This window comes from Oncorhynchus mykiss, chromosome 17, assembly GCF_013265735.2.
Source record: "Oncorhynchus mykiss isolate Arlee chromosome 17, USDA_OmykA_1.1, whole genome shotgun sequence".
NCBI lineage: Eukaryota > Metazoa > Chordata > Actinopteri > Salmoniformes > Salmonidae > Oncorhynchus > Oncorhynchus mykiss.
The window spans coordinates 2,176,952-2,190,161 of NC_048581.1; the positions used below are offsets into that span (position 1 = coordinate 2,176,952).

The 13,210-nt window shown below is 41.8% G+C and overlaps 1 protein-coding gene across 3 annotated transcripts; it reads right to left on the bottom strand.

Moving 5' to 3' along the window:
- Positions 1 to 193: 193 nt before the first annotated feature.
- On the bottom strand, positions 194 to 9,786 carry LOC110487162 (zinc finger protein 501). 3 transcript variants are annotated; one of them, XR_005036734.1, is made up of 3 exons: positions 9,352 to 9,786; positions 8,931 to 9,144; positions 1,074 to 1,159 (listed from the first exon to the last, which is right to left on the bottom strand). XR_005036734.1 is itself a non-coding variant. In XM_021559084.2 (2 exons), exons 1-2 carry the CDS (start codon positions 5,651 to 5,653, stop codon positions 243 to 245), a joined length of 1,218 nt encoding a protein of 405 aa, XP_021414759.2. In that variant the 5' UTR covers positions 5,654 to 5,909; the 3' UTR covers positions 194 to 242. The 3 variants fall into 3 exon arrangements, 1 of the variants encoding a protein (XP_021414759.2); XR_005036733.1 differs by lacking the exon at positions 1,074 to 1,159 and adding an exon at positions 6,761 to 6,819; XM_021559084.2 differs by lacking the exons at positions 8,931 to 9,144; positions 9,352 to 9,786 and adding an exon at positions 5,353 to 5,909 and having other exon boundaries at positions 194 to 1,159.
- Between the last annotated feature and the right edge of the window lie 3,424 nt (positions 9,787 to 13,210).

The following is a 13,210-nucleotide window of genomic DNA, read 5'->3' on the forward strand; positions in this document are numbered from 1 at the left end:
TGTGAAATATCGCTCTCCACACTGGGAGCATGGGTAAGGCTTCTCCGCTGAGAGGGTAACCTCGGGTCTTTCAGGTGCCTAAACTGGGTAAATATCTTTCTACACTTGAGAGCATTCATAACATTTCTCTCTCGTGTGGGACTCTTTCATGTGATTTCAGTTGCCTTAACCAGGTAAATGTCATTCCACACTGGGAGCAGGGGAAAGGCTTTGCTCATGAATCTTGAGGAAGCCTGATGAGGTTAAACTATTTCCACACAGATCAGTGATGTGGCTTCTCTCCTGTGTGTCCACTCATGTGATTTCAGGTTACTTAAGCGGTTAAAACGCCTTCCACACTGGGAGCATTGGTAGGGCTTCTCTCCGGTGTGTGTTCTCTCATGCTCTTTTTGTTGCCTTAACGTGCTGAAACTCTTTTCACATTGGAAACAGTGGTAAGGCTTTTCCCCTGTGTGCACTCTTTCATGTTCCTTCAGGTTACTTAGCCGCTTAAAAGTACTACTACATAGAGGGCATTTGTGAGGCTTATCTCCGGTGTGTATTATCTCATGTGATTTCAGGCAACTTAACCGTTTACATCTCTTTCCACACTGGGAGCATTGGTAAGGCTTTTCTCCTGTGTGTATTCTATTATGTATTTTCAGGCTCCCTAGCTGGGTAAATCTCTTTCCACACTGGGAACATTGGTAGGGCTTCTCTCCGGTGTGTGTTCTCTCATGCGCTTTCAGTTGCCTTGACCAGCTAAAACGCTCTTCACAATGGATACAGTGGTAAGGCTTTTCTCCTGTGTGTACTCTTTTATGGTCCTTCAGGTTACTTAACCGCTTAAAAGTATTACCACATTGAGGGCATTTGTGAGGCTTATCTCCTGTGTGTATTATCTCATGTGATTTCAGGCAACTTAACTGTGAAAATCTCTTTCCACACTGGGAGCATTGGTAAGGCTTCTCTCCTGTGTGTATTCTATTATGTATTTTCAGGCTCTCTAACAGGGCAAAACTCTTTCCACATTGGGAACATTGGTAGGGCCTCTCTCCAGTGTGTATTCTTCCATGCACCTTCAGTGTCCGTAATTGGGTAAAACTTTTTCCACACTGGGAGCAGTGGTGTCGTCTTGCTGGTTCAGACGTCTCTGGTTCCTCTGAGTCTGGTCTCTCTCCTGGCAAAGACAGAGTGTTTATTTTAACAGAGAGATCAAGGTTGCGTTCACTAGAAACTAAACACAAGCAAACAGGCCGAAATGGGGAGGGACGACTAGCGGAACTTGTCCAATGAGAAATGCTTGTTTCTGCTTTCCATTGCAAAACATTTTGCTACGGTGTGCACCAATGAATACGGCCCTGAATGAAACCGGCACATGATAAAACTGTATTCCTGTGAGGTTGAATATCAGATCCATCAATAACCTGAGGCCAAGTTAATCACTAGGACAAAGACAAGCAGTACAACAGCCTGGAAACAAAGTGTCATCTAGAAAAGTAAGCCGCCTCCCTCCCCCCACACTCTTTGTAGCTTTAAAGGAGGACTGAACGCAGCAATTCCACATGTGTTTTCTGGTGCTCATTATGAAAAATGTGATTTGGGTCTTGGGGATGTGGTTGGGGGGTGTGGTTTCAATGTGGGAGTGTTATGTTGAAAATCATACCCTGGCCGTTACTGTTGCTCCAAATTCACCATAGCAACAAGATAGCCACTACCACCTCCTTAAAATAGGCTAGTCAGAATGAATCTAAGCTAGATCAAGAAATCTGTTATTAATTTGTACGTTTTTGCTAAGGTTTTCGTCACGTAATTTTACATCCAGCTAAGGTGTTTGGTTCAGTATTTCTCATGTTAAAAAATGTGCCTGGAAAACTAGTCAGTCAGTGCAGTGCATACAGTAAGTATCGAGTCAGCTACGGACCGATTTCTGAGAACACTTTTATAACATCATCACCAGCAAGCTGTCAAACTACTGTTAATAAAGCACAAGCTGCTACACGCTGTTTATCAGTGCCTTGCTAGCTAGCTAAATTCACTGTTTATCAGTGCCTTGCTAGCTAGCTAAATTCACTGTTTATCAGTGCCTTGCTAGCTAGCCAAATTCACTGTTTATCAGCGCCTTGCTAGCTAGCTAAATTCCAATGTTATTTGTAAATGAAGCTAGAAAATAGGTAGACACATTGAGCAGCCATGATACAAATCAGCTTATCAAGTCACTGGCTTCAGACACATTTAGTTATTTACAACTTTCTCACTATATCTACTACCAGAGTGAGAGACTGTCTGGCAGTGTTTCATTGCGAACAATTTGACAAAACAGGCAGCCGGACACAAAATGGTCACAAATGGGTTTAGAATTTTTTTAATTTTGGAATATTGACAAGTGGCAGTTGGGATTCAAGTGCGCGTCGTCTCAATACTTATTTTGCTCAAAAGAGTCGCAGACTCGTGGTAATAAATATAATTGCCGCCAGCCAAATTGAACGTTATACATGTATTTATTTTTTTAAACATAATTAATAAAAAGCATTATTTTGCTAATGGAAATACCAGTCAATATTAATGCATTCAACCTGTCAGTCTACGGGTAAATTTGCATCATTTAGCGGAACGAAATTGCAGCGTGTGTGTATTTTCTTTAGTCGTCAAGTATCTTATCACACGCGCACAGCATACAGAGCCTATGAACGGAATATCACCTGTCAGACAGAGAGCATACAGAGCCTATGAACGGAATATCACCTGTCAGACAGAGAGCATACAGAGCCTATGAACGGAATATCACCTGTCAGACAGAGAGACAGAGAGACAGAGAGAGAGAGAGAGAGAGAGAGTCCGTCTGTCTGTAACGTGAAGACTGGGTTCGTGTAGATAACCAACCAATTTACGACGTTCAGAATGAGACTAACGTGAGGTAAAGAAGACTAATTGATCAGATATTAAAATATCTGAAAGTTACATTGGGAAAATTATAACTTTGTAATCTGAATATTTTCCTTGGTGCCCCTGACTTCCTAGTTAATTAGTTACGTGATTAAGTAGTTTAATCACCTAATAATAATTAGAGATTTTTTGATAAAGATTCATCTTCAGTTTAATGATGCCAAAGACACAACACACCCTCCGCTGTGGGCGCTACACCCCTCCGCTGTGGGCGCTACACCCCTCCGCTGTGGGCGCTACACCCCTCCGCTGTGGGCGCTACACCCTCCGTTATGGACGTTACAGACAGACGGACATTCAGATCGTAAATATTTCTTGATTAAAATCTATCATATCACATTTCTTTACATCTGTAATGTTAAGTCGTAGTACCTTAGGTTTGAATAATTATAGGTAGGGCTGGGCTATATGGCCTAAAAATCACATTAAAAAAACATTTAACATATGGGTGTTTTATTATATCCAAACTGGCCAGTTTATTAGGTACACCACCGTGTTCACAAAAAAATCACTCCTACAGACAGTGTGGCCGTGGCTTGCTATATAAAGCAGGCAGACAGGCATCGATGAATTCAGTTATTGTTCGATTGAACGTTAGGATGGGAAAACAAGTGACCTAGGAGACTTTGAGCGTTGTTTGGTCGTCAGTACCATGCGGGCCGGATGCAGTGGCTCAGAAACAGCCTCCTGGGTTTTTCACGCATGACAGTATCTAGCGTTTACAATAGAATGGTGTGACAAACAAAAACAGAATCCAGTCAACGGCAGTCCTTTGTGGGCGAAAAGAGCTCGTTGATGAGGTCAAAGGGCTGCTGGTAGCCTAGTGGTTAGGACTAGTAACCCAGGTGTAAGTGGGCGGCAGGTAGCCTAGTGGTTAGAGCGTTGGACTAGTAACCCAGGTGTAAGTGGGCGGCAGGTAGCCTAGTGGTTAGAGCGTTGGACTAGTAACCCAAGTGTAAGCGGGTGGCAGGTAGCCTAGTGGTTAGGACTAGTAACCCAGGTATAAGGGGGCGGCAGGTAGCCTAGTGGTTAGAGCGTTGGATGAGTAACCCAGATGTAAGTGGGCGGCAGGTAGCCTCGTGGTTAGAGCGCTGGACCAGTAACCCAGGTGTAACGGGGTGGCAGGTAGCCTAATGGTTACAGCGTTGGACGAGTAACACAGGTGTAAGTGGGCGGCAGGTAGCCTAGTGGTTAGAGCGTTGGATGAGTAACCCAGGCATAAGGGGGCGGCAGGTAGCCTAGTGGTTAGAGCATTGGACTAGTAACCCAGGTATTAGGGGGCGGCAGGTAGCCTAATGGTTACAGCGTTGGACGAGTAACCCAGGCATAAGGGGGCGGCAGGTAGCCTAGTGGTTAGAGCGTTGGATGAGTAACCCAGGCATAAGAGGGCGGCAGGTAGCCTAGTGGTTAGAGCGTTGGACTAGTAACCCAGGTGTAAGTGGGTGGCAGGTAGCCTAGTTGTTAGAGCATTGGACTAGTAACAGAAAGGTTGCAAGATTGAATCCCGAGTAGAAAATGTAAATCTGTCATTCTGCACAAGTCAGTTAACCTACTGTTACCTGGTAGGCCGCCATTGTAAATAAAAGTTTGTACTTAACTGACTTGCCTCGTTGATGAGGTCAAAGGAGAATGCCAAGAATCGTGCAAGCTAATAGGCGGGCGACAAAGAACGGCATCTCAGAATGCACAACTTGTCATGGACAGACTATTGCAGCATACAACCACACTGGGTTCTATTCCTATCAGCTAAAAACAGGAAGACGAGGCTAGCAAACACCCACAGACTTCTAGCAACTTCCTTCAAACTACTAGCAGAGACATACAAATTATAGCCACGAGTTCACCCGACTCTGGGAAAGTAGATAAAGGGGCCTCATTACCAAAATCACAAAGGATAATTTACGGATTATAATTTATGTGGTTTCATTTGGAAATGAACTTAATTTGTGCATTTCTCAAGTTGACCTTCCCACATAACCGACCACAGACTTTTGCTAATATGTTAATTCTCCCCCAAAAAGCTTGTCGATTTCATGTAACGTAATGCTTCTATTTGTTTTATGTCGCCAACAATATTTAGAATTCCGATTTCCTGGGTATTTTTTTTATACATATTTTTTACCTTAATTTAACTAGGCAAGTCAGTTAAGAACAAATTCTTATTTTCAATGACGACCTAGGAACAGTGAGCCCAAGGGGTACTACAGACAAACACACCAAACATTTAATTTATATTTTGTCTGTGCTTTCTGTGAGATTAAAGTTGTGATTTTGAGTGCAAATGTAATGTCCATAACGCTGGAATCGCCCATAACTTCAGTAGAATGACCCTTCAAAATAACATCAGTTCAACAGAAAGAGATATTCAGGGACATCGGTTCAACAACTGCAGAGTTTGTGCCCCCTTTCTTTAAAGACAGTACTCACTGGTGTTAATCAGATCTCCATTCTCCTCTTCTTCCTCCTCCAGTGTGACAGTGATCTCCCCCTCCTCCTTCACTCCAAAAACGTCTTCCTCTTCTTTCACCGTGGCAGTCGTCTCCTCTTTCACTGTACAAACTGCACCCTCTTGTTTATCTTCCCCCTCTTCCTTCACCGTAACAGCCTCATCCTCTACTTCTTGTTTAACTGTGACAGCCTCTTCTTCCTTCTCCTCTTTCACAATAGCTTCTCTCTCGGTCCAGCAGTCATCTTCTTCAGCAGAGGGGTGGTAGCTTTTTGAACTCATGGTCGGGGATGTTAGCTAGTTAGCATTAGCGAATAACCTATAGCTACTGCTACCTTAACCAGACAGCTAGCTGACCAACACCAACGTAAATGTGATATTAAAAGGGGTAACTAGTAGATACGACAGACGTGTGTTTAAAACAGTGGCTAATAATAACCAAAAACGTACAAAGAGCTCAAATGTTCCGCTACGTTGGCTAGCAAAGCTATCGAGGTCGCAGTTGTGGTTGTTGAAGAAACTTCCCGTCCATTAGATTATACGTCACACAGGCAGCATTGCCTGGAATACGTCATTCGCCTTCTGTTGACTAGAGTGGGTAACGCAGTTTAGGAAAATACGATGCATTTTATTTTCAGACAAAAAGTTTATTTGTCATTTATTTAATTAAAGAGTTAAATGTTAAATGAAATGTACAAGCAGAAGCATATATTGAGGGCTCCCGAGTGGCGCAGCGTTCTAATGCACTGCATCTCAGTGCTAGAGGTGTCTCTAGTTCCTGGTTCGATCCCGGGCTGTATCACAACCGGCCATGATCAGGAGTCCCATAGGGCGGTGCACAATTGGCCCAGGTCAGGGTAGGGTTTGGCTGCGGTAGGCTGTCATTGTAAAACAAGAATTTGTTCTTAACTGACTTGCACAGTCAAATTAAACCATAATAAAACATTTGGAAATCAGTCAAACAAACATATAAGCAGAGATATTTATACTGCATGGTGTAACAATACATAATGTAGATGAACAAACTATAGTTTTGGGCAAGTCGGTTAGGACATCTACTTTACTTTACTTAGGACATCTACATCTACTTTGTGCATGACAAGTAATTTTTACAACAATTGTTTACAGACAGATTATTTCACTGTATCACAATTCCAGAAATGTACATACACTAAGTTGACTGTGCCGTTAAACAGCTGGGAAAATTCCAGAAAATTATGTCATGGCTTTAGAATCTTCTGATAGGCTAATTGACATTATTTGAGTCAATTGGAGGTCTACCTGTGGATGTATTTCAAGGCCTACCTTCAAACTCAGTGCCTCTTTGCTTGACATCATGGGAAAATCAAAAGAAATCAGCCAACTCCTCAGGAAAAAAATTGTAGACCTCCACAAGTCTGGTTCATCCTTGGGAGCAATTTCCAAACGCCTGAAGGTACCACGTTCATCTGTACAAACAATAGTACGCAAGCATAAACACCATGGGACCACGCAGCCATCATACTGCTCAGGAAGGAGATCAGTCCTGACTCCTAGAGATGAATGTACTTTGGTGCAAAAAGTGCAAATCAATCCCAGAACAACAGCAAAGGACCTTATGAAGATGCTGGAGGAAACAGGTACAAAAGTATCTATATCCACAGTAAAACAATTCCTATATCAACCGAGTCCTATATTACCTGAAAGGCCGCTCAGCAAGGAAGAAGCCACTGTTCCAAAACCGCCATAAAAAAGCCAGACTACGGTTTGCAACTGGACATGGGGACAAAGATCGTACTTTTTGGTGAAATGTCCTCTGGTCTGATGAAACTGTTTGGCCATAATGTCCATCGTTATGTTTGGAGGAAAACGGGGGAGGCTTGCAAACCGAAGAACACCATTCCAACCGTGAAGCACGGGGGTGGCAGCATCATGTTGTGGGGGTGCTTTGCTGCAGGAGGGACTGATGCACTTAATAAAATAGATGGCATCATGAGGTAGGAAAATGATGTGGATATATTGAAGAAACATCAAGACATCAGTCAGGAAGTTAAAGCTTTGTCGCAAATGGGTCTTCCAAATGGACAATGACCCCAAGCATACTTCCAAAGATGTGGCAAAATGGCTTAATGGCTTAAGGACAACAAAGTCCAGGACAACAAAGTCAAGACAACAAAGCTCTGACCTCAATCCTATAGAACATTTGTGGACAGAACTGAAAAAGTGTGTGCGAGCGAGGAGGCCTACAAACCTAACTCAGTTACACCAGCTCTGTCAGGAGGAATGGGCCAAAATTCACCCAACTTATTGTAGGAAGCTTGTGGAAAGCTACCTGACCCAAGTATTTTCTTGCAAAAAATATCTTTGGCTAACGATTTGATGTTTTCAATGAGATCAGTATCTTTAAGAAGTGTGTTGTTTCATTTCCAATATCCTCGAGTACCTGTTGATTTTTTAGTAGCTTGTAAATTCAAGGAAATCAAGTAATGATCAGAAAAGGGAGCCAACTGATAATCTACATCTTTAACAAATTGTAACATAAAGGGGGAAATTAGGAATAAATCTATTCTAGATTTACGTGACATAGTTTTGTTGGTCCCTTTGCATCCGGAGTGAAATAACACCAGGCATCATCGACACAGAGATCCTTGCATAATGTAGTGATGATATTGCTATTTTGAAGGCTTTGACTCGTTCTAGGAGGAAAACGATCAACAGATGCATCAGGTGTTTCATTAAAATCCCCTGAAATAATTAGAAAAGCCTCTAGAGTATTTGTTGCTTAAATCCTGTACTTTCCCTGGTAAATTAGGTAAAAGGGGTCTTATTAGGAGCATGTGAGTTATGTCCGTATACATTACAGATGATGAAAATAGCATTGTCGAGTTTAACAGTTACTGTGACCCATCTCTCATCCTGTGAAGATGTGGATTCTAGAACGTCACCTTTAAACTTGTAAATATGTGGATTCTAGAACGTCACCTTTAAACTGTGAAGATGTGGATTCTAGAACGTCACCTTTAAACTGTGAAGATGTGGATTCTAGAACGTCACCTTTAAACTTGTGAATAAGTGTCAAAACACCAGCAGAATGATTTGATCCATGACTGAAATAGGCCATGTGTCTCCCCGTTGTGATTTACAACATTTCAAATCACTTTCACCTGAATGAGTTTCCTGAAGAATGACAACATCTGCGTTTACAAAATAAAAATAAGGCTTTCCTTTTTGTAAGATCTCTCAAACCCCTGGCATTCCGACTAACGATATTGAGTTGAAAACGAACTCCTGCATTAAAAAAAAGAAATAACACAAACTAGATAACAGAAGTAGTAATGTGAACAATAAAACAAACAGTGAACCTTTAGAGGATTACTCCGACGGAAAACTACGCTCAGCTGAGGTGGTTAACCATATAACCGCTGCTTTGCCTCATATAACCACCATGTAACCAACCATATAACAAACCGTATAACAAATGTACTTCCTTTTTTTTTAGTTGGCAAGTGTTCATCAGTTGTAGTTCGAACAGTACATTTACTCGTGGCAGTACATTAACTGTACTCTTGGCAGTACTCACAGTTCCAGTTTGGTTAATGTCAACAGAGTTACCCAGTAATCATTCTTCCTTCGATAATCGCGTGTGGGCCCTTGAACACAGCCTTCTTTCCCTCTTGTCGCGCCTTCTGTATCTGCGGCCAAAGTTTCTATCTGGCAGCCTGATCCTGCGGTATCAGAGCTTCTTCTTCTCGTCCAGAAACGTGTTCCCCTTTGCCATTCTCCAGATGATGTCCCTGTAATGGTGCAGAGTTAAGCGCAATATGATATTTACGTGGGGGTCCATCAGATCTTCGTTTCCCATGTCGATGTACCACATCAATCACATCTCTTAGCCTGTCGTTGATGCACAAACCACCTTTCCCAGGATATGAATGACTGCATCCCAAATATCCTCTCTCTCTTTTACACCTTGGATTTTCAGATTCTACCTGCGAGAGTACCTTTGACGTTCAGCTACATTCTCACACAGCTCATTATTTTGGGATTGCAGTTTCTTCCAACTCATTCTCTAGGAACGTTATATTTTCCTTGTTCTCGCTCACAATTATGAGTAGCGGACTATGATGGACACTTTGGAGAGCGTGGTGTCTATTTTAGTTGACAGGGACTGGATTGCAGAGAAAAGTTCAGACATGGAAATGGCCTCTTTTTTCACCGGTGGATTTTTAATTGGGGTCTGAGGTAAAGAGGTTGCAAGGATTTAATCCTGGTCAGTTTTGTTCTTTCTCTTGCTTGAGTTCGCGGCTTCTTTTGTATCCATGCTGATCTGGTTCTCGTTGTGGCTAGTTAGTTAGTTTCTTTCTGAATTGATAGCCAATATTAGACTGTTAACCACCTAACCCTCAATGTTGCCTGGACGAGCGAGATAACGCTCCCCTGTGATGCTTCTTGCGTGACGTATATTTCTAGTGGACGGTACGGGAGGTTTCTTCAACAGCGACAACAGATTCAATTACGTGGTAGTTCGCAATCGAAAATAAACCGAAACTGTAGTATGATCTAAAATAAAAACGCGCGACAACGGCAGCAGATTGCAGAGGAGCAACAACAAGACCACATCTGCCAACAGATAGTGCAGCAGTGCAAAAAGGGATGGCCCAGAACTGCCTCAACTGCTGAAGCCCTATTGGGTGCACCAAAGTGACTTCCACTGTAATGGAGACCTTCTCATGAAAGGACAACGGATAGTTACATGGGGATAGCCAAATGCAGACTGAGGGCTCAACAGTCAGTGTGGTGGCTTGGTCTGAGTACTCAGATTGCCAAGCTAGTGGCCCAGTGTGAGGTCTGTACAAAATGTCAACCTTGTCATCCGGAGCCAATGATGGCAACGGAGCTGCCAAAACGGCCATGGCAAAAGGTAGGGGCGGATATGTTCTATTGGAAAAATGACACTTATCTGCTAGTGGTAGATTACTACTCAAGATACATTGAAATAGCAAAGACACCCATAGCCACATCAGCTGGTGTTATCAATGGATTAAAGTCAATTTTTTTCCAGGCAAGGGGTCGCTGAGGTCCTGGTTAATTGAAGCGTTTAAGACCAACCTTGTGTATATTACTCTTTGTGATTTGAACATACTTTTGTTTACCTATCATCTAGATAATTTAAACGTGATTTGCTTGTTAAATTAGCATATGTGTTACATTGATACTTAATCGCCCGGAACATGAGTTCACTAAGCAAGACGGAGAACGGTCTGGTGAAAGGAGAGGAAGAAGCTTTCAGAATGAAAACGGATGAAGAGGAGGCTATCACATTGAAAGAAGAAGAGGATGATATTACAGTGAAAGAGGAAGATGGGAAAGATGTTGTCAGCGTGGAACATGATGAGGTAGAAGCTTTCAGAATCAAAAAGGAGGAAGATGCCGTAACATTGAAAGAAGAGGAAGAACCTTTTGGAGTACAAGAGGAAGAGGAGGCTATCTCAATAAAAGAGGAGGAAGACGTTTTGGGAGTGAAAGAGGAGGAGACTGAAGATCAGATTAACCCCAGTGAGTACTGTCTTAAAAACAGGGGCACTATGCAGTCCTTGAAATAATGTGGTGTTTCAAAGGGGCATTCAACTGAAGTTCTACACTGTCGGAATTGTTTAAGGGCCAATCTGCCATTGGTACATATTTTTAGGACTTTTAAATGATTTTGATTGAATTCCCCACGTGGTCTATATTAAAGTGCACTTGATCTAATATAACAGGCGTTTAAAATGTAATTTCTACTTAAAATATCACAGGGACGTAAAAGGAACCCATTTTGTGGAACGAGACTTTTACATTGAATTTACAAACAATATTTTTTTTAAAAAGCATAATTAACGATTTAGGTCCTTTTTTTTAGACATATTAATATCTAATGTAAGACCCTGTGATTGTAATAGAAGATCATAAGTTTACTATCTATGATGTTCTCATTCACACAGGAGAGAGACATGACTATGGTGGATCCTCTGGGGAGCCTCAACATCATCCTGATGCTGACGAGGCAGAGAAGAGTCTCTACAGATCAGAACACCAGATGGTGCAGCTTGGCATGAGAAGGAAAACAACGTGGCTGTTATGAATGTGACCTGTGTTCACGTGTGATCAGCGGTGTATTCATGTGCCGATTGTTGTTGACAAAGTTTCTTAAACGGAACAAAACGGGGATAAACATACCTGAATTTGTCCAATAGAAACTCTTGTTTGCAACTGCTGGATTAATGATTACCCACTATATCAGCTAGATGCAGGCAAGAGTATGCAAAGTGGTATTGAATGTGTCACTGTCACTGACCTGTGTGCACCTACGTTGTAAACTTCATTCATAGGCTAGGTTGTAGAAATCTCATGATTGGTAAAGGGAACATCTGAGAATCATGTAGTAGCCTAAACCTATCGCTGTTACATTGAACAGGGTGAATCGAATATGAATATGAATGACAGTCATCCAACATGCTGTAGTAGAAAAAAGGCCATGCTCATGAAAAACAAAATGGTCCTCCCTCATCTTAAACGGCACTGACTGCCACAGATTGGATGGTGGACCATTCTTTCTACACTTGGGAAACTGTTGAGCTGAAAACCCCAGCAGTGTTGCAGTTCTTGACACAAACCGGTGTGCCTGGCACCTACTACCATACCCCGTGCAAAGTAACTTAAATATTTTGTCTTCCCAATTCACCCTCTGAATGGCACACATGCACAATCCATGTCTCATTTGTCTCAAGGCTTAAAATTCCTTATTTAACCTGACTCCCCCCTTCATCTACACTGACTGAAGTGGATTTAACTACTGACATCAATAAGGGATCGTAGCTTTAGCCTGAATTAATCTAGTCAGTCTAAGTCATGGAAGGAGCAGGTGTTCTTAATGTTTTGTATACTCAGTGTATAGCACTACATATAATAAAGTGCTATGTGGCTTTAAGGGAATAGTATGGTCACATCGAGATAAAAACGAATGTGAAAAATGAACAGAGAAAATGTGTATTAACACGCTACCTTTTCATAGAAGTATTAATGCATCATCTACATATTAATATTAAGATCTACGTATGTGTACAGGAAATTCTTAAATCAAATCGTATTAGTTCTAAGACGTGAGTGAAAATATATCAGTTTATTGTTAAATTATTATGACTTTATTTCCAATACCAAACGCGTAGTAACTATTGTTTCCAAAATGCGTTACTCACTCCAGCCAGCAGATGACGATGTGCGTCTTGCGTGACGTATAATTAACTGGACGAGGCGCTTCTTCAGGAACAACAACACGGCTACTCTTTCAACCACCTCGGTAGCTTGCTAGCCAACATAAAACTGAAATATTGATTATTTAGACCATGTTAATGTACATTAGCTAATCTCAGTGTTTTAAACTAATTTCGGTTGACTTATCTAATGGTTAACTTTAACCTAATGTGCTTGTTCAATTTGCAAACTTGTTAAAGATTGATAGTGTCTAGGCTAGTCGCTAATGCTACCTAACTTGCTAACTAACATCCCTGACCATGAGCTCACTAAACTACTCCTCCCCTGCTAAAGAAGAGGTCTACTCTATGGAGAAAGAAGCTCTGGGACTGAACATTGTCGTGGAAGTAGAAGAAGAGGAGGGTGTTACAGTGAAAAGAGAGGAAGAAGCTTTCAGAATGATAAAAGAAGAGGAGGATATTACAGTGAAAAGAGAGGAAGAAGCTTTCAGAATGATAAAAGAAGAGGAGGATATTACAGTGAAAAGAGAGGAAGAAGCTTTCAGAATGATAAAAGAAGAGGAGGCTGTTATAGTGAAAGAAGAGAAAGAAGCTTTTAGAGAGGAAGAGG